Source organism: Ambystoma mexicanum, chromosome 12 (genome assembly GCF_040938575.1).
Source record: "Ambystoma mexicanum isolate Mex_15411 chromosome 12, UKY_AmexF1_1, whole genome shotgun sequence".
Lineage (NCBI taxonomy): Eukaryota > Metazoa > Chordata > Amphibia > Caudata > Ambystomatidae > Ambystoma > Ambystoma mexicanum.
In genome coordinates, this window is record NC_090936.1 from 666555468 (window position 1) to 666581395 (window position 25928).

Here is a 25928-nt window from a genome sequence, read left to right on the forward strand (position 1 = left end):
CCGGGTGTGGTTTAAATAGCCTCCTGTAGTGCTTAGATGTCTCCTTCCACAGCCACGCCTAGGTAAGAAAAGAGTTCCTGGTAAGAAAAGAGTTCCTGCCTTCCAGAAGAGTTCCAGTGTTCTGAATCTAGGGAGTGGCTCCAGCCCCACCCAACAGGAAAAGTAGTTCCAAACAGAAGAGGATCAGAGGCTCAACTGGCAGGCAAGTAAGCAGCATGGTCTGCTGCAGGTAAGTCCACCCAAGCATTATGAGCCCGGCGCTTCCAGCGCTGGGACTGGGCATATTTATGAGCCTGGTGCCACTGGCGCCAGGACTGGGTCCAAAAGGTCCCAATTGGGACTGGTTGGCACTCGGAACCTGGGTTATGGATCTGCTTCCAAGGGAGTTGGGAAAACCCTGACCTTTTGGAAGCAGAGATCATGACAGTACCCCCCCTCAAGGCCCCTCCCAAACCGGGCTTCTCCGGGGGTTTTGGCTTGTCAGGAAATGTTCGGTGAAATCTTTTGATTAGGCGAGGAGCGTGGACATATTCAGCAGGTTCCCAGGATCTCTCTTGGGGGCCGTAGCCTTTCCAGTCAATTAGGTAGAATAGTTTAGATTTGGAGATCTTGGAGTCCAGAATGCTTTTGACTTCAAACTCGAGTTCTCCATCAACTAGGATAGGTTTTGGAGATTTGGTTAGTCGGGTTTGAGGTTGCACGGGTTTTAATAGAGAGACGTGGAAGACCGGATGTATCTTCATGTGCGAGGGCAAGTCCAACTTGACCGCTACTGGATTTACTATGGTAGTGATGGAATAGGGACCAAGGTATTTTGGGTTGAATGTGCGTGGCCCTTTTAGAGATAAATATTTGGTGGATAACCAGACTTGATCCCCTACTTGATAGTGAGGGGCTTCCTTCCGATGTTGATCTGCTCCTTTCTTGTATTGTTCTTTAGCCCTTTGAAGGTGAGAAACAGCTTCCTTAAAGGCTTGGGTGATTGTAGAATGCAGGTAGTCTACTGCTGGTGTTTCAAGATCTTGGAGGGGATCCAACTCCGAGGTTCGAGGGTGACTGCCGTACAAAAGAAAAAACGGGGTTTTCCCAGTTCCCGAATGGACAGAGTTATTGTAGGCATATTCGGCTATCCAAAGGATATCTTTCCAAGTTTTTTCAGTTTGTTGCAGCATGCAGCGTAAATACTGTTCCAGAGTTTGATTGGTCCTCTCGGTTTGTCCATCGGTCTGAGGGTGGTGACTGGTCGATAGTCTCACATCAATTTGAGCCGACCGACAGCAACTTCGCCAAAAATGAGAAATAAATTGACTACCTCGATCCGAAATTAGAACCGAAGGAAAACCGTGCAGTCGGACGATGTTTTCGAGAAATTCTCGGGCCAGAGTTGCTGCTGTTGGCAAGCCTTTGAGCGGAATGAAATGCGCCATCTTGGAGAATAAGTCCACGATTACTAGAATCGTATTGTATCCGGAGCATGGAGGTAGATCGGTGATGAAGTCCATAGAAAGCGTTTGCCAAGGGCGAGGTGGGATGTCAATAGGGCGTAAGAGGCCTGCTGGTCTTTCCTTTTGACTCTTGTTTTGGGCGCATACTCCACAGGACATTATAAAGTCTCTGATATCTTTTTTCCAAGACGGCCACCAGAAGTAGCGCTTGATCTTTTCTGAGGTCTTGGCTATACCGGGATGACCTTCCATTAAAGAGTCGTGATAACAAGAGATTACTTTTTTCTGTAAATCTGTGCTGGGTAGGTATAATCGTTCTTGGAAATACAATAAGTTGTCCTTTACTGCAAAGTCCTTTCCCTGCAGATGCCAATTCTGTATGTCTGCTGGAGTTACAAGTTGCCTGGCTTTATCCTTAACTTCCTCTATGGATTCTGTGGCGATTACACCCAGAATTCTTTGTTCGGGAATGATTGGTACCGGTTTAGGGTTGATCAAGTGTTCTTCCACTCCCATCCGAGAAAGGGCATCAGCTTTACCGTTCTTTGTACCAGGTCGATAGGTAATTATGAAGTCAAACTCGGCAAAGAATAATGCCCAACGGAGTTGTCTAGAGGATTGGGCTTTTGCGGTTTTCAAATATTGCAGGTTTCGGTGATCCGTAATCACAGTAACGGTGTGTCGGGCCCCCAGCAGATAATGCCGCCAAGCCTTAAAGGCAGACTTGATAGCCAGAAGTTCCTTGTCAGTAATCGTGTAATTGATTTCAGGAGGCGAGAATTTGCGGGACCAAAATGCCACAGGATGCAACTGATTGGTTACCGGGTCCTTTTGTGATAGAACTGCCCCCATGGCAAGGCTTGAAGCATCAGTTTCCACGATGTAGGGGAGTTCGGGGCGAGGGTGTTTTAAGATTGGTGCAGAGATAAATTTAGTCTTCAAATCCTGGAAAGCTTGTTCCGCCTCGGTAGACCATTCAAAACGTTTGTTTTTCTTTAACAAGGCAGTGATGGGCTGGACTATTCGAGAGAACTCGGGGATAAACCTGCTGTAAAAGTTAGCGAAGCCTAACATGCTTTGCACACCTTTTACGGAGGATGGTGATGGCCATTTGAGAACTGCATCGACCTTCTTTGAATCCATACGCACTCCGCCAGGTGATAATATGAATCCCAAGAATTCAACTTCAGTCACGTTGAAAACACATTTTTCCAACTTAGCGAAAAGTTTGTGTTGACGCAATCTTTCGAGGACCATTTTCACGTGTTTCCGATGTTCAGATTCCGATGAAGAATAAACGAGAATGTCGTCAATGTAAACAACAACACACACATCTATGAGTTCTCTGAGGACATCGTTCATAAAATATTGAAAGGCGGCCGGGGCATTGCAAAGTCCGAAGGGCATGACCTGATATTCAAATAGCCCATACTTGGTGCGGAAGGCCGTCTTCCATTCATCGCCCTCTTTTACTCGTACCAAGTGGTAAGCTCCTCTAAGATCCAGCTTTGTATATATGCATGCTTTTCTGACTTGGTCCAGGAGTTCAGGGATCAAAGGTAACGGATATCTATTCTTAACGGTGATCTGGTTCAGGGAGCGATAATCGATACAAGTTCTAAGGTCTCCTTCCTTTTTTGGAACGAAGAACAAAGCTGAAGAAGCAGGGGACTTGGAACGACGAATAAACCCATTTGCCAGGTATTGATCCAGGTATTGTCGAAGGTGAAGGTTCTCAGGCTCGGTGAGGGCATAAATTGTACTACAAGGAGGAGTAGATCCAGGTATCAGGTCTATCTGGCAGTCATAAGACCTATGAGGAGGTAGAGAGTTAGCCTGATCCTTCCGGAAAACATCTTGGTATTCTAGGTATTCGGGAGGTAACTGGGGAGTCTCTGAAGAAATTGCTGCCAGTGCAACACCAGGTGGAGGGTGACAAGTAGAGACACATTCTGGAAACTGGACCGTTCTTGCTCGCCAATCGATCAGAGGATTGTGTTTCTCTAACCACGGTATTCCTAGAATAATCTGGAACTGAGGGGCCTTGATCACATCGAACACGATCTTCTCATGGTGTCCATCTTGACTTACTAGCGTCACCTCTTGAGTGGTATGCGTTACTGGCCCGGAGGCTATCTCCGTACCATCCACCGTAGTAATGACGTCCTTTACAGCCTTGGGACAAAGAGTTAGATTCATCCTCAAAACCATTTCATGATCCACATAATTGCCGATGGCACCGCTGTCGACGTAAGCTTCAATTGCATGTAATCGATCTGGATTATCAGGGCTAATGAGGACCATAGGTATCACGAAATGCGAGGTCACGGAACTGGTTTTCACGCTCGGCAAGAGGACCTCTATTCTTGTCGGGCGAGGTCGTTTCCCTGCTCAGAGTTTGTAACTGTGGTAACTGCAGCTCCTACTGCCTTCTTGGCAGGTTTCACCGGACAGTCTCGAAGAAAGTGCCCTGAGTTTCCGCAATATAGGCATAATTGCAACTGTTTTCTCCTTTCCCGCTCCCTTTGTGTTAGAGGGCCTTTCAGACCCCCTATTTGCATGGGTTCCCCGGAGTCTACTCCTTTGGAAGGAGTTGGCGGTTTGGAAAATACTCGAGCCTCAAACTTGGAACGATCGGCCTTCCTGTTCTGCAGTCTGTGATCTATTTGAACGACCAAGTCTATATAATCCGAACAGTCTTGTGGGGGATTCACTACTTGGGCTAAAACGTCTTTGAGCTCTCCACGTAGACCTCTATAAAACAGCGTAATCCTTTTGTCCTCAGGCCATTGAGTTTCCACTATCAGTCTGTTGAAAGATGCAATATAAGCCAAAAGGTCTTGATTACCCTGTCGCAACGAAAGAAGCTCATTGTCCAAGGCCTGCCCCTGTGCATGTCTTGCGAACAGTTTTTCCATACTAAGCTGAAAGGCTTGAAAATCATGGAGAACCGGATCATCTTGATTAACTAGAGGGATCGACCAGTCTGCCGCATTGCCACTAAGGTACGAAAGTACAAAAGCTACTTTAGCTTGATCAGTTGGAAAGGCTGCTGGCCGGCATAAGAAGTGCAACCGGCACTGATTGATAAATACTGCAAACCTCTTTGGGTCACCAGAAAATCGTTCGGGCGGAGCCAGAGGTACATTCCCAGGTAGGTTGATCTGCACTGGATTCATAGAGGATGTTGAAGGAAGATTTGCCCCTGATGCGGGTAGCGGGGTCTGTCCGGCTTGTGACTGTAGCAATTGTCTAGCAAGATCATCTGTTCTCTCCTTGGAAATAATTAGTTCCCTTCTTAGAGCATTCGTTTCCTGACGAGCTGCATGCACTTCTGCCCTTAGTTCCCCAAGTAACCGGGCTAGGTGGTCAGTATCCGAGGTTTCCATAGCGCCTGGGTGAGAGTTTTGCGGTAGGCTTTGCGTTCTGTAACGCTCACCTGATTCTCGCAGAGGTGCCGGTCTTGACTGGGCGACTACCGTATCTTCAAAGGTGATGTGCAGCACCCGGTTGGCTCTTTGGGCTGGACCTCTGTGCACTGTATGCCTGACGTGTAGAGAAAGATGTCTGCAGATAGAAAATATGGGGTTAATGAACTGGGGTTATTGGGGTGTCCCTATCTCTTTCCTCTTCTCCTCTCCTGTAGACCCCCAAAGGTTAACGCTCTCACCTTAGATAAGTGAATGCCGAGCTCTCCATCTGCCTCGGGGCAGGGTGCTGTAACCAGTTTCTTCACTGGATAGGTAGCGCAGGCCTCTTGACTTCAGAGGACTGCTGTCCGTCGTTTACTGCACGAACGGTAAGTTTCGAGTAACTCAAATGTCTTTAAAGTCTTTAATAATGATGTCTCTTGTTTTGCAGGATTCCGGCGATGGCGGATGACGGGCTGAAGTGAGTTGAAGATGGAGCCCGTGTGAGGAAGAGAAGCGCCTGGAAGCACGTAAGTAAGCGCTTGTTGCCAGCTTCACGATGCGCTCTAACTGTCTTTTTATTTTGCAGGTGCAAGTTCGGAGCGGCTGCAGGGTGCCGGAATACCCACTGGGTTAGATGTGGAAAGGAGTATTGGCACGTGAGTATTAAAGTTCCCCAATGTCTTTAAACGCACCTTGTTTTGTCTTTCAGATGCGGGATGCAGCGCCGACGGCCTCCGGAGCGTGCGAAGAGTTGGTAAGCTTTTGTCTTTCAGATGCCGGAATGCAGTGTGAAGACCTCCGGAGCGCACGAAGAGTAGGTAAGCCTTTGCCTTTCAGATGCCGGAATGCTAACCTGTTCTTTCTTGTCTTTATAGGTGTTGCTGAAGACTGGATTCAGGATGGTAAGCCTTTTTCCTTAGGCCCAGGACCGGATGCAGAAGACACGATGAGCGTTCTGCTGCAGAGGGTGCAGAATAACGCAAAGCAAGATTCATCCACCGGGTGTGGTTTAAATAGCCTCCTGTAGTGCTTAGATGTCTCCTTCCACAGCCACGCCTAGGTAAGAAAAGAGTTCCTGGTAAGAAAAGAGTTCCTGCCTTCCAGAAGAGTTCCAGTGTTCTGAATCTAGGGAGTGGCTCCAGCCCCACCCAACAGGAAAAGTAGTTCCAAACAGAAGAGGATCAGAGGCTCAACTGGCAGGCAAGTAAGCAGCATGGTCTGCTGCAGGTAAGTCCACCCAAGCATTATGAGCCCGGCGCTTCCAGCGCTGGGACTGGGCATATTTATGAGCCTGGTGCCACTGGCGCCAGGACTGGGTCCAAAAGGTCCCAATTGGGACTGGTTGGCACTCGGAACCTGGGTTATGGATCTGCTTCCAAGGGAGTTGGGAAAACCCTGACCTTTTGGAAGCAGAGATCATGACAATGACAGACCTACTGACTCTTAGAGGGGTGTGCAAACAATATTTTCTAGATAGAGGGTACAGTGTGACAGTGGAGAGGGGGTAAAGCTGGTGTTCCCCTTTAACTTGTGTCTGATAAGAGAAGAGATACCAGCAGTAGCTGCTAGCCATTTTCCAGATAGAGGGTACAGCGTGATATTGGAGAGGGAGTAAAGCTGGTGCTCCCCGTTAAGTTGTGTCTGATAAGAGAAGAGATACCAGCAGTGGATGCTGGTCATTGGGTCAGAGAATGCCTTCATAGGTGTCTTTGATTTACGTTTAAGAGAGGCCTGCCACACACACATCACATACACAGATACTTTTTATATCTCTTCCACGTCTTTATCCTGAAGAGGAAAGGAATATGGGCAGGAAGATATTCCACCCGGAGCCTACACAGCCACCAGGGACCAGGCTGCTGGATTAGTAGCCTCATCGGGCATAGAAGAGGAGGGGCAGAGGAATAGTAGATGGCTGGACTTCTTGACAGCATAGAGGGTGATGCATGCAAGTGAGAAAGGAACGCCACTTGCACCCCAAGAGATGGCCCTGGGCTGGTGTCTGTAAGGGGTGATAGAGAGGTTAAGTAGGGCTCTCACTGAGTACTAATAGATCCCCTGGGGGGCAGTAGTTTAAGCATATTCCCAGTCAATATGTGATTTTGGCCTTGCCTCCGCAGTTGAATGAGACTGATCCACAATGAACTGGATTTAATAATCATTATATGTTTATTGCTAGTGAAGGTCTACAAGAATTGTAACCGTGTGTGATTTACCATTGTTTTAGATCATAAACAACAGCAATTATAATGCAGATTGTCCTCTGTTGATGGTATGCTTGATTGGGGTCTGTGACCATACCAGTTTATTGGTTGGGTATTATTTCACATAATTCAATAGGTGGAGACACTTTTAACAGATGTTGGGGGGGGGAGGGTCAGCAGTTACCATCTGGCTTGGGGCAGATTCTCAGGAACTCTGATGCACCCAACCACCTGCACAACAACCTGCATAACAGGTAAACCCGAAGCTCAGTGCCTTAGTGGCCAAAGGTCACGCTGTCTAGGGGTAGCACAAATAAAGGAGGGTTGTGCTTACATCATTATTACGTTAGTTCTTACTGAGACCCAGCATCTCCTGTCTTCACAGATAGTGCCGGGCACAGCATTCTCTACACAGAACCATGACAGGAAAAAACATACACCCAAAGGATGTCAAAGAGTCAATTCATCTCAATCAATCACCTTTTTCCTGTTTCTCCCCCTTTTTGGGTAAAGATAGAAATCAAGACTGTTGTTACAAACCCGTGGTAAGAGACCTACCCAAGGGATAGAGGAAACCTGTGATAATTTGAGAAAAAGGAGAATGAAGTTCTGAAGAGGGACATGTCTCGAAACCTACTTCTATAGTATGCTTTTCATGCAGGCAATTAGGACATGTAGCCCAACACTGTCCTTCCAACAAGAAGGAAGAACCAATGCAGATTGGCTACACGGTAGGACAGGATTGGGAGGAAGATGACTTTAATGAGGAAGAAGCGGAGGCCACTAGGATTTTATTTTTCACCAGCCCTCCTTCTAAAACCATGATTCTGCGGTAGTAAATGGAGTCCCGGTTAGAGCCCTAACTTATTCAGAGAGTAAGCAGACAGCAGTAAGATATAATTTAATATCTCCCAGGGACCAGAAAAAGGGAACTCCGATAAAGGTCACCTGCGTACATGGAGATGAGGAGATTTATCATAGGACCCCAGTCACCATCAGGGTTCAAGGGGGATCCACTGTAATTAATGCTGCTGTCATCCCAGGACTACCCGTAGAGATGATAATTGGCAATGACTGCCCCAATTCTGAAAACATCCAAACAAACACCAGTAATACATCTCTTCCATACTTCCCAGTTTGATCATGGAAAGATGAGGGGTTTTCTTCAGATGGTCCTATTTGTAAATGGGAAACCCAGATCAAGAGTACTCTTCCACATATGGGGAAGGCCGCTGATTATTATCCAAAGGATAACCCTGGTGCGGGAAGCCGGGTCTTTAGGGGAAGGGTATCGGATGAATCCAGTGGAGTCATCACCGATTCCGTGCTGGGAATCCCCTCCCATGTGGCCAGGGGAAGGCAGCCACTACCTGATCCAGCTCCTGACCCTGGGGACGCTTTATAAGGGAGGATCACATGGGAGTGGACAACCACCATGAAGATGTTATGACTTCAATGGATGAAACACAATTTCACCCCTGTTCCCATGAGGCAGGCTCTCTGACAACCATCACCTTAATGACCTATTGTCATCTAACGGTTTCCCCTCGTAGAAGAAATCCAGAAACACTTTCCTTAATATATGTTGGTCCGGCCTCACCTGTAGCCCAAACACCCACAACTCACATATATCACCTTCTGCTTCTAATATGCCTTATTGTAAAAGTCCTGAGAAAAAACTGTTGAGAGTTAAAAGCCCAATGACATTTATGGACTCCATCTCCCACAATCACTCAGCTACCGAGACGAGGGGGAAGATGAAAGAGTTTGTGGAGAGTGAAAGGTGCTAGAAATACAACATGCAGTTTAATTGTTTTTCAAAGCCTACCTTGCAGGGGACATTTAAAGAGGGTGAATGCACTAACATGATGAATGGACAGTGAACTCCAGACGGAGGCTCGCGAACGTGAGACACAGAACAGGTTACTGGGACAGAAGGAGGGACACCATCGATGAGCAGGAAAAGCTGTGGTGAAAGGAGGAGCTGCGCAGAAGCTTCTGGTGTGGGGCCGCTCGTGAAAGCAGGGTTCGTCAGTCCAGACCAAGAGAGGAAGCCTGTGTGAGACCGCAGAGCCGCACAGAATGCTAGAGAGACATCTGCTGACTCTGGGGTGGAAAGCGAATGAGGCAGTTGTTCACAAAGGCAGAGGCAGAGTCGGAGATGTTGGAAAGACTGGCAGGTCTGCCAAAAGCAGATAGGGACCCCGGGGCGTTCCGATAAGTGCACCAGGCCGCATTTCATAAATATGAGATTGTTAACAATGAAAAGATCATAAAAGGAATATTTTAATGCAGTCAAGACAAAGTAATGATAATAATAATGATTTGTTATTTATATAGCGCCTTAAGCCAAGCACTTTACAGAGAACATATTCACATACATTTATCATCCCAACCGAAATTACGTTGGTGGTACGTGGTACGCCTTACCGTTTCTGGCACCCGATATCCCGGTGTTACTGGGATATTACGGGTGCCGGCAACGGTGGTAATTTCCCATTCCAGGACTCCATGGGATGGGAACTACTAAAGCACCAGCACCATTGTTAACAGTGCTTCAGTGATTTTTCTGCCCGTACTTTGCTGCCCCTTCAGGCAGACTTGGAGTAAGAAGGTCCAGGAAAAATGCCAGAGCTGGTAGTAGCGGCCGTTTTACCAGCATTTTTCCAGAACATTTTGTAATGACCCCCACAGTACCAAGAGAAACCCCAATCCAATACAGGTGCAAGAGAAGCCAGTGTGGGGGAGAAGTTTGAGCAAGTGCTTCCATAAACAAATATACCAAGAACTTCATGGTATAGAACACTTTTGTATAACAAAGGAACTTTCAGTCAATTAAAAGAAGTCCTGGCAGGCAGGTACACCAACCAGTTGAAGATATGCAAAGATTCCTAGGAGAGTAAACCAGAGAATCTGAAAGTAACTATAAAAGAAAAACTGGCAGACGAATATATCAGGTCATGGACACTGATTGAAGGAATTATAAAATAAATCCTGGCAGGCGAGTATAGCAGGTGGATGAGATTGAGTGGAGATTCCTGGCAGGGGAGTACACCAGGCAATCTAAAGAGTTAAACAACATTTACAGAAACACTGTAGCAAACTTGTGAATTGAAAAAGAGCTTTGTGAGTATAGTGAAGAAAGAAGGGAACTGTTAATTAAAGTAGAACTTTTGTCATTCTATTTAAGAAACCAGTGGAAGGGAACCACCCTATGGATCCAAGGGACTCTACCTTGGAGAACATTTTTGGTGGAGTCATTATTACATTTTGGGTTGGGAACACTTTTGCCAACACCAAGAATAAAGACATTCCCTTGTACCCTTTGTTGTTTTGTTTTAGTGTGAGGGTCAGGATAGGACATTTTAGATACAAGGACAGCTTTTCATTTACTGACTTCCTGACATAGACTTAGTGTTGATATTTAGGTAGGGAACTTACTCTTAGAAAATGACCAGTTAGGCTGTTTCCCAACCTACTTTTATTTTAATAAATGTCTTCGTTTGAAAATATGTCTACATTGCTGACTCCTCACAGCACACCCTGAGAGATCATGAGATATTTGGACTCTGGAACCTTCACACATAACATGATTATTGTGTCTGACACTTAACATGATAGTTAGTGTGATGAATCTGGGCTATCTGTCCCTTCTCCCCTGAGGGGTGCCACCCCATTTGAAGCTAGAGAGGTGAGCCTTCTGGGGGAGACGCTTCCTCGGGTTCTGGCCAAGTGGGACCTCATTGGGAGTAACTCCCCTCTTCGGTACAAGGGTTCCCAGTCCGGTAAGGAACTCTGTGTCCAGGACACGTTATCTGCCTACATGGGAATTGGAAACCCTGCTTTGGATGATTTCTTGGGGTTCAGGCAAAGCTTGATCATGCCTAAACTCCATAGTTAAAGAAGAATGGCACACCCCTATTGTTTGAGATGACGCACATAAAATGACAAGGAACCTTGAATGGAGGAGAGTGAATCCCACGCAGAGGCGAGCCTCTGAACGGAAGACGTCCTGAAGGGGCAGAGCCACACTAGGCCGTAAAGCCAGTGGTAGCATGGGCAGCGAACAAGTCACTCATCAGATGCCAGAAGGCTGGTGTCCTGATCGGCGAAGAAGCCAAGAAAATGAAAGAGAAAGAGACAGTAAAGTGATTGTCTCGCCTGGTGGTGCGACCACACAGAAGCAGTTGTGGGCCTGGGGCCTGTTAACTAATGCCAAGACCAGACTGCAGTGGAGAGCACAGAACCCCAAGCTATGGACGGGCAGTTCATTAGCTGCCGAGCAGAAGATGGGAAGTGAACCCTCCAGAAGAAGGAACACCGTTGAAATTGGACGAACCGAGACATTTGAGGCAGGGAAAGCAATAAGGGTTATGGGAGCCCGATAAATCCGGGTTCGCAGACATCCTACCGAAATCAAGCTAAAGCTAAAAGAATCAATGTATATTATCAAAAATTCCATTTGTTTAATAAATATTCGTACAGTACAATTCAAATAGAAGCTATTTCAATTGATTGCAGTCATTCCAATAGATTTTGTGGATCTGTCTGTAAGTAGTGTTTTTAACTAAAACAAGGTTTTTCTACATGTAATAAGTTCTCCAGTGCATATCAATGTAGCATTTCTTCCTGGGTTTCAATCATTCAATTGAAATTGCTTCTATTTGTTTAATTGTACTGTATGAATATTTATTAAACAAATAGAATTTTTGATAATATAAATAGATTATTTTTGAAAGTCTATTGTGTCCGCTTCTTGGAGGTGTAAGATTCACAATGAAGCTATAAGTTGTTTTTCCCCAAAAAAGATCATAGGACCACCAGATCATGAAAAAGGGTCATGACTTGCTTTCTGATACCAGGGGAACGCCAATGCCGAAATCTCCTACGACTTAAATTTGACATCTGTTCTGCTCTGGACCTGACACTTGGTGCTTGGCAACTGTGGATGCTTTCCTGTCCTCACTGGCTGTAGCAGGGATCGGGCTAGATCTCACACATGGATCAGGGCGACTCCTCTGCAGACTCTCTCATGGGTCAGGTACTGTTTCTCTTTCTGACGACATACCCTGGGGTTCAGTCTTTAGGGTGCCTGGTTGTCTTGTCGAGTACTTTGTTTCTTGCTGATGGGGCCCCAGTCAGTATTAGAATAACATGTGAGAAAGATATCATAGCACAAAGATCGATCCCCGAGACAACGCAGACAACACAGAGGGCCTCATAATGAGTTGGGCGGTAATGCAGCAGTTTTCCCATTGAGCGTAATTAGCGCTAACGCCAAGCCCCCCGGCGGCTAGTCCGCCAGATCACGAGTTTGCTTGCACGCGCACAGGGACATGGCAGTAGCGCAAATAGCGCTTGACGGGAAAAGGCCCAAGAACCCGTAAATCCAGTGCACCGTGCGCTACCGCCATACTGCGCTAATAGCTAGTGCCATAAGCGCACGCTATTAGCGTGCGGGAAACGTGTCACCGTCAGAATGGGAAATAAAGCGGTGGCCATCTTGGAAATCACAATCCATCGGATATCACAGCCCCTGCAAGCTATTAACCCCTGGGATGAGTGAATTATGTCATAGGAGCGCACTGTGGGCAAGTCAGCCCTGGACAGGGTCAGGAAGCCAAAATTTAGTGACCAGGAGCTGGCTGTACTGGTGGAGGAGGCAGAGATCCACCATGAAGAACTGCAGCAGCGCAAGACCAGTGGGCAGCGCCGTGCACAAATCTGGTGGAACATCAGCCAAAGGGTGTCTGCAGTGGGGCGGGTGCCCCGGGATGGCGAAGACTGTCTCAAGCGCCTCAATGACTTGCGTGTGAGAGTGCGTGGCATCCTCTCACAGCACAGGAGTGCAAGCAGGGGCACTGGAAAAGGGCCACCACCACCACCCGAACTCACACCCTGGGAGGAGAAGATGACTGCCCTAATCGACATGGGCACCATAGAGGGAATTGGTGGAGCGGAGGAAGGCACTGCTATTGAGCCGACTGCAGGTGACACCCACCCCGAATGCATGCATCTGAAAGGACCACACATGCAGACCCTGAGTGAATGAATGTGAAGAAATGAGCGTGAGGCACTGCAGACACCCATAACTGAGCCCTTGAACCATTGAACCATAGTGCCGCCCAGACTCCCCTGCAAGTGCATCCATAGCCATGGGACAGCTACGTAGAGTGTGAATGTACATGAATACACCCCCAGGACCCTGAGCATGGTGCATCCCAATCCAGCATGTGATGATGGCACACAAACATTTCCATGCAGTGTTCCTCCACGCTCACACATTCCACCAATTACTACATGGAGATGGAACAAAATGCAAGTGGCATGCATAATTGATACTGCCTACAATCCCACTTGATGGCATGAACTGCTTGATACTTATGTCGGTTGCCTTGAACTCAATCCACACCCTAGGTACCCCACAGGCACACAGCAAACCTCACGGGATGACGATGACGGTGAGGAGGCCACTCCATCACAGCGCCCGAGGCAGCGTACCTCAACCATCACCACCACCCCACAAAGGGGCCGCGTGGAAGGGAACCGACGCCAGGCCCATCTCACATCATCACAATGCAGCCCAACCAGACCGCCGCAGCACCCACGTGGCCGCAGGCTGTCAGCACCTAGCTCACCCCAAGCCACCATGCAGACTTCCGATGCAGAGGAAGTCACCTTTGGGTCAGAGCCCGATGTGGGGCAGAAACCTCCAGCTGCGCATCATGCTGGACATTTGCATTACCCCAGAAGCAGCGACACCGAAGGGATGGGCACACCACGGGGGATCCCAAGGCCAGTAACACAGGGAGCACAAACCCCATGTGTGCATGTGCATCGTGTCCACACACCAGAGCCAGATGTAGACACACCATCGTATGGCAGCCCTGAAGACGGGAACTCAGAGCCCGGCAGCCCCATCCAAGCCGCCAACATGACCCCATGCAGCCCCCTCCAACAGCGCACAAGTGGCAGGCCGGTACCCGCCACACCAGGGGTACCTTTCATCACAGGAGCAGCTGTGATGGGACGTCTGGACATAATTGAGGCCAAACAGGCAAAAGTGGAATCCATGGCCAAAGTGCACAGCCGGCACATCAAGGCCATCAGCGCATCCATATGGCATGGCTGCAAGTACATTGCCCGAGACAACGCGCGCACACGCAGAGTGGTGGAGCAATGCACCTCAGCCCTGACAGGATTTGGCCAAAGGGTACGGGAGTTGTGCGAGGCAGTATCTGCACTCACTGAGCTGACAAGGGAAGGGAACAACCTTCTCCGTCAGCATCTGCAGGCAACCAGGTCAGTCCCATCAACCACCACTACACCCACAGAGGGATCCCTTGAGCCTTCTCCTAGGCGCCGTTCATTGCGCCACCTGAGATCCTGCACACCAGAGGGGCCAGGACATGGAAAGCACCCGCGACCATCATAGTTGGACATGGCATTGTTGTGGGTGCCCTGAGAACATGCACCTACCTGCACTGTTGTGGGGTGTTGACTGGGGGCAGGGGGGATTGTGCGTTGGGTGTTCACTGGGGGGAGGGGGGATTGAGTGCTGGGTGTTCACTGGGGGAGAGGGGATTGTGTGCTGGGTGTTCACTGGGGGAGGGGGGTAGCCAATCTTTGAATAAATCACATTTAGAATTCATACAAAGCATGGAAATTTGTGATTGTGATTAAGTGCTCTTTAATGTTCAAGTGACATGTGCAAAATGTCGCCGTCACCTGTATCAAAAAAAATTATCAATCAAGCCCTATCTGGAAAACCTCCCCTCCCTCAGCCCATTCCTGTGTGCACGTGCAACACCTTCTGGCACATCATCATCTTCACTCCCATCCTCAGATGGATGCACATGAGCATCGGGTGGCAGTGGCACATTCCTGCGACCGCAAATGCTGTGCAGCATGGCACATGTCAGTACAATTTTTCCAACTTTTTCAGGTGCATACATCAATTCCCCTCCCGTACGGGCTAGGCACCGGAAGCATGCCTTCAGCAGTCCAAATGCCCTCTCCACGCAGATCCGTGTACGTCCATGGGCAATGTTGTATGCCCGATCAGCTGCAGTGTGTGGATGGCGCACAGGGGTCATGAGCCATGTGTACTGGGGATATCCAGAATCAGCTGCAGGGGAGATTAAGCAGGTATGGGGACAAGGTAAGTACAGTGGGTGCACAAGACTCAGTCATCAGTGACATTATCATCAGGATCAGGTTTGTGTCGAGAAGGTCATGCCATCTTATTGCAATGTTGGCATCCAACCTTTCACTCCCAGGTCATGCATGGTGTGAGGTTGCCATACAGCTGCTTAACTAGGTATTTGTGAGTAGTTATGTGCATCACACTCATGTATTACATGTGGTCTACTTATCATTTGGTCACTTACATTGTGGAGTGTGCTGTGCTAGGAGCAGCATTGATTCAATGGAGTACTCACAACTTGCTACGCCTCTGTTTCTAAATGCAACAGTACTCTGTTCCTTGCCACTGGAGGAGGGGACCCTTCCATCTGCTTGTGCATGCGACAAGTGGTTGGCCCATGTGTCATTGACATTCCCTTTGGCTGCTGTTGCATTTGCTGCTTGCCACTATTATGTACTGTTCTCCAGGCATGTGATTGGCCAATCAGGGGTCAGTGTTTCAGGGATGTACATTGTTGTTAATCACACTACTGATGTGTAGTGGTTTTGTGGATGTGCCAACTTTTGTGTAACATTGGCATGACTGTCGGGTGGCCAGGGTGGGATGTCTGTACTGTGTCAGGGTGGGAAACTATAGTGCAACTCACACAGGAGGCTTTGTGGTAGTAGGCCTTCCATATGTCACTGTGCTGCCACATGTCTTTTACATCCTGACTGGGTGTGTTCTGCTGTGTTGGACATGTCCAAGGGTTATTGTGCAAGGTACATGCATGGAAATGCTGCAGTGATGGTGCTGCCTGTTGCCATGCAAGGATTTCACTGTGTGTGACCAGCCCCCTCAGATTTGATTCAACATGCATTACGGACTACATTTGTACTCACCCAGCATCGATGTGTTTTGGCCTTGGTGCCTTTCCATGTACGCTGGCAAGGTACTGTTGCCCAGGACCATGGAGTTGTGGGTGGATCCTGGGTAGCAGGCAGAGCAGTGGCTAAAGGTGAGGTCAGGGCAACATGTCATCTGCACATTCAGGGAATGGTAATTTTTCAGATTTCTGTAGGCTGCCTCATGTGCCTGGGGTGGTACGAGTGCTACATGTGTGCAGTCCAGGACTGCTATTACATTCGGAACTTGGGCAACAGCATGGTTCACCTGTGCCTGTGTGGCTGGCAATGCAATGTGCTCATTCACATGGATCAACATTGCATCCAGCACCTGTCCCAGCATGGCACTGAATGTGGACTGGGCCATGCCATGCACCATGGCAACGGTGTGTTGGTAGCTGCCAGTCCCCAGGAATTGTAGCACGGACACAAGCTTCACAAGCGGGGGCACTGCTGTGCTGATGGCTATACGGCTGCCGATTTCAGCCTGGATTGTGTCCAGCAACTGGGTGATTGTTGCCCTGTCAGCCTATATTCGGTCACCAACTGGCCATCAGTCAGGGCCCAGGGTGTTGGCCTAGGCCTGGGGATGGCTGGCCACCTTGCTGGTGCTGCTCTCCTCCTCCTTCTCCTCATCCCCACCAACTTCTGCGCTCCCAGGGCCCTGGCCTGGTTGGCTGGCCTCTGTAGCACCAGACGCAGCAGGTAAATGTCCACATCAAGGCTCCCGGCTCCAAATGGCAGTATGGTGTTTGGAAGTGTGTGTTGTGCATGGGTGGGTCCTTTGTAGGCCTCTGATTTGCATTGGTTTCACCTGGGTCCTTATTGCTGTCTCCTCCCTGCTCCTACTGGTTGAATGGTGTTGGGAAGGGTGTGTTGTGCACGGGTGGGTCCTTTGTAGGCCTCTGATTTGCATTGGTTTCTCCTGGGCCCTTATTGCTGTCTCCTCCCTGCTCCTGCTGGTGTAATGGTGTTGGAGAGGGTGTGTTGTGCATGGGTCGGTCCTTTGTAGGCCTCTGATTTGCATTGGTTTCACCTGGGCCCTTATTGCTGTGCCCTGTGTTCTTTTACCTCCAGCATTTTGCTGGGGGTATTTTCGGCAGATTATCCGCTGCTTTTCTGGCGCTAATAGCGCCTACGCCAGACTCGTGATTGCTATGTTTTAGCGCGCAATGATACTGGCGCTTTAACAGCCGACACTTTTACAGCCGGCTGTACTTGCGCCGGCTCTAATGGCGCCGGCAGTATTTGTACTCGTGATCCGACGGACACTTAAATTCGGCGCTGATAGCTTTACCGCCGATTTTAAGGGTTTCCGCCAAACTCATGATGAGGCCCAGTGAGTGGATTACGCACAGCCCCCACGATGAATATGAGGTAATTATATACATTGCGTTGCTGCTTCTGCTCCTTCATTTTCTCACCATCCTGTAATTGACCCAATTTGTATACCCTTGTGTTATGTTTTTTTTGTTAAAATTGCACAGATATCAGGCAATCAGTACTTTGATCTTTGAACTCCGGGATATCAAGCCACAAGACTAGCAAACAAACAAGCACTCTAGCCACAGGATCTTGCTGCATTAAGTGATGTGTAGCCACTGTTTGAAGATGAAAAAAAAATAATAATATAAAAATAAATAAATAAAACAGCAATCCTCATCTAGAGGTTCCAAAATGGCAGAGGATTTATGTGATCAGGAAAGGGATCACCTGAAGCTCAGAGGCACACAAACAGAAACTCTCAGCTACCAAGCTGTACAGGTGATTGGTTACCACCAAAATTAAACTGAAATCACAGTTAAAAAAAATTTTTTTGTTTTAACTGTGCACCATTTTAAGCCATGAAAAAAGGCACTGAATGCAAGATTCAAAGTCAGTTTCTGGGCTGCTCCATTTGCAAAGTCGAGTGCTCAAACTTCTAAACTACCATTGACGTTACCAGGAAGCCCGGACAAGCTTAAGCACAGCATGGCATGTCACTGTTCATCAGCATGCGCTCGGCGCCATCTTGGTGAAGGCTCTCAGGGCCAGCCCCACAAAACCCTGGATAATGCCACATGTTCAGGATGGCCTAAAGCTTGCACATGGAAAGTGCAGTTTGCGTCCAATGCCACGCAATGAAGAGAGTGGAGAGGTGCAGTTAACCATTAGGCCTATCAGTGGTGGTGGGGGAGGAGGGGAAATAAATACAGCTAGTGGCTGTTGCTAAGCAAGACAAGGATCTCGAATCGGAAAATGGTGTTGGTTAACATTATATATCCTGTAACCCCAACAGATCCCAGCTTTCTTGGAAGCGTGTTCATAATAACATTGCTTTGAAACAATAAACATTGAATTTCTGGCAGCTCCAAAAACTAAGAAATAAGAAACACGCTACTTACACTGGCAGCCAAGAGGATCGTTAGCGCTCAGACCGAAGTAGCCCGCTTTGCACCGGTCGCATCGAGGGCCGTCAACATTTTCCTTGCAGAGGCATTTGCCAGCCACTGTTCCCAGGGCCAGGTCCGTTTGGCTGTCACACCTTCCATTGTACAGAGTGCCTTCGGGGTCACAGTCACAAGCTGCAGCACAAACACACACAAATGTTTACAAAGCAAGCCTGCTGTTCAACTGAACAGTTCCATCAAAGTGAATGGACTAACATTTACAAAATACTGCAAGGAACCCTTATACATTTGTTGCAATACTAACCCGTTATTTTTAAGGTAAAGTGATTTTGCTTACCTCCAAATGTCACTGAAGAACTTAAGGACAGCCCATACATCTCTTGCAATATAAAACCCAAGGTGTACCTTAACAAGGGTAAAGAATGGGGAAAATGGGACTTAATAATCCGCTTTGAGGCTAGAACTTGGCTGTAAGAAATGAAAATGGCAGTAGAACGCTTCTATAATATCCAGCCTCTGGCCGCTGCTGCTGTTATGAAGTCTCTGTACTTCCCATGGAAGTGCTGCCGCTCCTGTCATGAAGTCCATGTGCTTCCCATGGAAGTGCACTTTTAGACTGACTGGACAGGAGTGGAGTGGGCCCCGAGATCGCCATCTGATGGTTGAGGGTAGAGGCAAGAGCAGCGTGTGAGGGGATTGGCAGTGGGTAGACCACCAATTCTCTTTAATCAAAGGAGGGCAGGACATGAAGTGGTCAGTGAGTCAATGTACTTTTTCAGTTTTCTCCTTTGGCATCATAGCAAATAATTATTATCTAATTCCATCATTTCGAAAGTCTAAACAAATCAGTGTGCAGCTCACAACACAATAACCGGTCATTCTCCGCAAATAATAACCCTTATGCTACCCACGTATAGCGTTGTCTTTCACTGGTTTGCCACTTAGTGCTGCTACGAATAAAAGATGCTTAGTTTAAATTAGACACTTTACATTGGTAAATGTAAAGCACCTGCTATTTGAATGTGAAGCAGTAAACAACGACAGAGACAAAGTACTAAGCAAACATTTGAGAAAGTACAGGCCAAGATCGAAGGAAGAATGGTGGAGTGAATTTCTACACGGGAGAATTACACGGTTAAAGTGTACAGGAATAGACTTACTTGCAAAACTAATGAAACAAAGAGGGAACACTCAGTAGATGAGCCTGAAGAGACAAGACATTGTGGGAATGGACTAAGGTTTAACACATTGAAAGAAGACTGTTGATACTTGAGATTAACCGAAACTAACACATCTAAAATAGTGATGTTTCTAAATCTGAGTTTTAGAGGAAAGGAAATGTGTAAAAAGTTTTTTTAATGAAACTATATCACAATAAAAAATAAAAATAAAAGATGCTTATAATGCCGTATTCAGAGGGGTTTCATGTGTTACCCTAAGAGTGATGAAAGTGGGAATTAGCTGTGCAGCAACTTATAAATGCACCTGAAGTTTGGATGCAAATCAGAGAACTGTGCAATGAACTCATGGAGGGTCTTCATAAAGCATTCTAAGAACAAAAAGGAGTTATTCCAAATGACGTCCTGCCACTCCCCCACTGGACAATTTCCGGCCCATACGAGCCGGGGTGGTTCTGAACTCCCATATGGCCTGTAAATTGGCCAATACTGGGATGCTGCGTCATTCCCCCAGGTAGGACTTCACTGCCGGCAGGGCTCTCGGCACATTGCTCCCTCTGATCATCGGAGCGCAATGCAGCGCGCCCTGCTGTCAGCGCGCGGATGAGGTCATGATGCAAATTCACAACAAAACAAATGCTGCATAGTAGCAAAGATTTATTTTACCAATTTTGCATCCTCTGGAATCCATGCGCATACATATATATACATAGAAGACCATGCAGATTGTGACATGTTAATCTGGGATAAAAGGATTCTGCACCAACCTGATGTGCAGTGAATATCATAACAGAAGTTATGCTAAAGGCTTCGCACAAATAGCATTATATGCTTTATATATATATTTCTATTCTCCATCTACCATAGGTTGTTCATCTCGAGCTTTACCATGTGATTCTGGGGATAAATAAAGGTAACTTTTAACCACATGATCAAATTATACCAGTATTAAGATGCTCTCCTAAAAAAGGCGACCTGAATCCCGTTATGGTCTATTTACAGGAACAGAGAATCTGTTACGTTCTCAATAATAGACTCTTACATACACAGGTATCTTTTTTTGTTATACTTGAATTGGGCTGGGGGTTGTACTTTTGATTACATCCAATTGAGTTCTCCTTTCTAATGTGCTAACATTTGCTAATTGTTTTTATTTTTCTTAGGCATGTATGAACCGAAACGCGTTAAACATCAATGCATCTATCATTTGGCTTGCTGGTGCTATCATTTGGCTTGCTGGTGCTATCATTTGGCTTGCTGGCGCTATCATTTGGCTTGCTGGCGCTATCATTTGGCTTGCTGGAGCTATCATTTGGCTTGCTGGCGCTATCATTTGGCTTGCTGGAGCTATCATTTGGCTTGCTGGCGCTATCATTTGGCTTGCTGGCGCTATCATTTGGCTTGCTGGAGCTATCATTTGGCTTGCTGGCGCTATCATTTGGCTTGCTGGAGCTATCATTTGGCTTGCTGGCGCTATCATTTGGCTTGCTGGTGCTATCATTTGGCTTGCTGGCGCCATCATTTGGCTTGCTGGCGCTATCATTTGGCTTGCTGGAGCTATCATTTGGCTTGCTGGCCCTATCATTTGGCTTGCTGGTGCTATCATTTGGCTTGCTGGCGCTATCATTTGGCTTGCTGGCGCTATCATTTGGCTTGCTGGTGCTATCATTTGGCTTGCTGGAGCTATCATTTGGCTTGCTGGCGCTATCATTTGGCTTGCTGGTGCTATCATTTGGCTTGCTGGCGCTATTATATTTTGAAGATGGTCTACAGTTGTCATGCTGCAAGAATCTAAGTTTTTGGATATTAATCAGTTTAAATTAGACACTTTTTGCTGAAAAGTATTATGTTATTACAACCTCAAATGACAGTACTGAAATTGTTTTTGATGAATGCACTCACACTAAAACTTCACTAAATAATATATCACGTGAGTGAGCATAGGTAGCCTGTCCTAAGAGTAGGGCAGTCTTGCACTTCAATTACAAATTCCGCACTTAGCCAGGGTGCGTTGACCTTTGCTCCTCTAAAAAACGATGAATTATTCAAAGAAATCTTTGTTGACGTTGGTGCTGGTTAAGTCATAAAACGTGGGAGTGCATCCTGCCCAGCACTAACTCTGTGAGCCACCTCACACTCCCCCAGACATTCCTGCAATTCATCCCAGAGTCAGACTTCAGAAGCATGGCCCAGACATCGGTCCTCTGCCACCTGAATGATGGCTACCACCCTACACGCAGGTGTTCCAAATCCGTCAGTGTCTTCTCTGAAAGGTATTCAGCATGCTGCAGCTCTACTTATCCAAGAAGTCAAGAAATACACCCACATCCATCCCACCTCAAGATAACTACATTGGGTGCCTTTTCAACCCTCATCATCCTCAAGACCATCTACATCGCCTACAGAACTGTGAGAAATAACCCTCCCCAATTGCATCTGACAGCACAGCTCTCCCTCGAACAGTCACCGAACCACAATAGGCCAAGAAATTGCCAAATCAAAAAGCAGGAAATGCAACAAGGAAAAACCCAGTAAACAAGAGTTCTGCTGTAGTGCACACTGAAATGGAACACCATTCCAACATTCATCCCTCTCGTGGATCTCAAGAGGAAATGGAAACACACTTAACTGACATCCAGCAGCTGAATCCTATCACCCCTGTTCCCTCTACTTGCATCTTTTGGTGACCGAGGCCTTCCCTCTTTGTCGTTGACCGGCGTCTGGTTTATCAGCTCTCTCCCACCCTTATAAGATTGTACTAAGTCCCAGACAGTCCCCGCCGCTCTCAATCAACGTTTGTGCAACACAAATTACATTCTCAAATACATATATCAGATGAGGCCAGTGTTCCTTTGGGCTAGGCTGTGGTCTAATAGCAAACTGGTCCACTATAGAAGAGCGGTCAGTGATGTAATAACCTTCCCGGGAGGACCAAGTTTGCCCTGGTTCCGGGTCATTCCAAATGACGACCTGGGGGAGTGATGTGCCACTCCACCACTGGCCAATTTCGGGGCCATGCGAGCCGGGGTGGTTCTGAAATCCCATATGGTCTGTAAATTGCCCAATATGGGAATGCTGCGTCATTCCCCCAGGTAGTAGTTCACTGCTGTTATACGTAGGAAGCTGACCGCGGCAGGGATGAAAGGCTACTGGCTGCAACCTGACTCTATCACAGGGAACTTCAAAGCACTATTTAAGAAGGCTGTCAGGGTCCAATGGGAGAGAGATTCTAGAGTCAAACTTGTGTGCGCAGTTACGTTAGCTCCCTACTTATCCAGGAAATCAACTCCTAGTTTTGAATGCTATCTCGATAGTATGTCGTCCAAACAAATGAGGGCCCTGTATATGAATACGCGCATTGACATTTTACCTCTGCCCACTCAAAAGCACATTTGGAACGCTTCTCACTCAGTCACTTGTCCATTTGCCCTAGCGAAGTGGAAAGCATTGTGCATTTATACAAGGAGGAAATACTTGTTACCTCTAGTTATGCTTCTCAATGTCAATAAGGCCACAATGGTGTTGCACTTTTGTTTGGCTGGTGACCCGGACGTGCTGTATGGTGTGGGGCATTTATTGTTGATGGCAGGGAGGAAGCGGCTCAAGCACTTAACTGCGGCCGGGACTGACCTATGAGTACCTCGTGTGCAACGGGTAATTTTATCTTTTTAAATGCGCTTTAGTTTTTATCCACTGTGTATTTTTGTATTTTATCAATGATGCATATTTTATTTGTGAAATTTACTGTTATTTCATGTAACATTTATGACCTATTATTGGTCGAAATAAATTATTGCTATAAATACATATATACATATACATTACCAGTCGCCTTCACAAATATATTTCTAGACATACGTGTGACTTATGATGGAGTGGGAGAGGTTGTGGGCAAGATTGTTATGATTTGAAATAGTAAAAAAGAGTAATTGTACTAAAACAACCAGGGTGGGGGTACAGGGTGACTTCCCTTTCCTATCGAAGGATGCTGGTTTGAGAAAATAACTGTGCCCCTTTTTTCTTGCAAACTTATGCATGTGCAAGTTACACACAACCCACACACATGGTTGGTTATACACAATTTACAAAATAAGTTATGTATTTTGAACATGTATGCATTTTTTAGCAAATTACACAAACACGTGTAATTTGTGCATACCTACGTCACTACCAGACCTGTGGAAATTGGTGTTTTGAGGGCTGTACGAAGGAGGGGCAATGGAAGTGCACATTGTGGTAAAGATACAACGAGTAGCATCTTAAATGAATGTTCACAAGCATGTGATTGCATTTCCACCATGGATCTGCACAACTAACTGACATCTCTGAGTGATGTAAATGGAATTGTTGAACTAACCACCAGAAATTGCCGTACTAGAGATCAACGTGAGGTTTCTTTGTGAATCCGACCAATTGCATGCTTAATTTCCATCAAGTGTATGTTACCCATGTCTTGGACATGGTTCCTTGTGAATGAATACCTAGCCCAGTCACAAGTTAAGACTACACTTACTCATAACTTACACCTGCCATAACGTGCAGATGGTGATCTTTGTGAATGTGGTCATACATGTTTAGCCAGTGGGACACTGATCGAGATAGTCACACTGAGACGGATCAGAAAACCGGAAATGTCTCAAATGAGGACAGGAAACAATTTGTTCTAGGTTGGAGGAGAGCCGTATATGTTGTGATATGCGTTGAGGGGTAGAATTTGTTAGGCCGGACTCCGCAGTTTGAATTATTGGTTTATGAAGTTCCCTGTTACCATTACATAGCTTCTTTCACTGTCCTCTAGAAGTCTGGAAAAGTGAAGAAAAACAACTGGCAAACAGGTGTATTCAGTGAATTGTTAAAATCAGCTATTGCCTACCCAATACAACAGCTTAATTTATAACATGATGTGGCAATCATTGGAAAGGACCTGATGTCCATTCTGAAGTTACTGCCCCTTTTCACTTGAGCAGGATTGATTATGTACAATGTCTTCTGCTTGAGTACCTTGAGAAAGCTAAGGGCCCTATTTTATGACATCTTGAATGTTCTAAGCAGAGACTTTGGAACACAATGGGGCCAACCCACAAAGGCCCATGGACGCATGATGCCAGGCGCAATTTATGGCTTGCATCTTACACTTGCTTTCCCCCAGGATGCAAATCCCTGATTCTCAAAAGGGATTTGCATCAATGCGGAGGGACCGGCTGCCAATGAAGAGGGCACAAAGCCATCACTTCCACGCACCCCTTTAGTGTAAGATTGCTCCTGACACATAGGTGACCATTGGCTGACTAATCTAATGCAGGAGGGTGGCTGGGATTGGCCCCCTTAAATACGCGGGGGGTTTGTGAGGACAATTGGAATGATGGAATGACAAGGATTAAAGTCCTGTCTGTGCCTGTTACATCTTTATAATTTCATCTCTGTTAATAATGACTATTTCTAGTTGGGGCAGAAGACGGCTACTAGTGGTCCCTGCCAGCTTTGCATCTTCCCCTGAAGTTTGATTCCCACGGGGAAGGCCAAATGCAAAGGAATGAGACACAAATCAAGAAGTAACATAGGACACAGTAACCACCGTAAATGCCAAGAGTGTGTTTGGAGTCAAACATGATTGCATTGTGTTCCTGCATAGATCGATACATGTTTCAAACTTAAAGCACTTTTTCAAGATGGACAGTGTGGGCCCGCTACTTCACATGACAGACAGCAAATGGTAAATGTGAAGAAAAGACAGAGAAGGTTTCAGAAAAATGTACATGTTGTATGCCAAAATAGGCAAGAAACACACAAGGAAAGTAGGAGTGCAAGGAAAGTGAATAGCATTTTCCCCGCAAGGCGTTTCCTCCCGGATCTCACAATGACTGCGCATTTATTTACTGCAACAAACGATCCCCATTTCAACCGATATATATCTAGGGGGATGGGTACAGTGAATAATGGATGTGGTAGGGAGTGGGTGGGGGAGTTGCGGCGGTCTTCTCGCACATATATATGCGGTGAAAAGGGGGAGAACAAGAAAACGACATTTTCGTGTGTCGCAGTAAAAAATGCACAGTAATCACATAGATCCGTTTCCTGCCACTCTCAGTGGCCACCAATGGAAGCCACTGGCATCAACCAATCAGGAAGAGGCAGGCCCCATCATGCGGAATATTAGTAGCCTGAGTTTCTTGAAGCCAAGGGAAAACCATAACTGAGGACAGGAGCTGGTCACAATCACTGCCCTCTGCAAATGCCATCCAAGTATAAGGCTTGTAAACTCAAACTG

General features: G+C 46.8%; 1 protein-coding gene across 3 annotated transcripts in view; it reads right to left on the reverse strand.

Annotated features, from left to right (window-relative positions):
• Positions 1–25928, reverse strand: part of LAMB4 (laminin subunit beta 4) — a 933969-nt gene that overhangs the window by 549533 nt on the left and 358508 nt on the right. For all 3 annotated transcript variants that reach the window (XM_069629159.1, XM_069629158.1, XM_069629160.1), the window contains one exon: positions 18477–18656. In XM_069629159.1, the coding sequence (XP_069485260.1) occupies positions 18477–18656 (180 nt within the window). The remainder of the gene's footprint in view (positions 1–18476; positions 18657–25928) is intronic.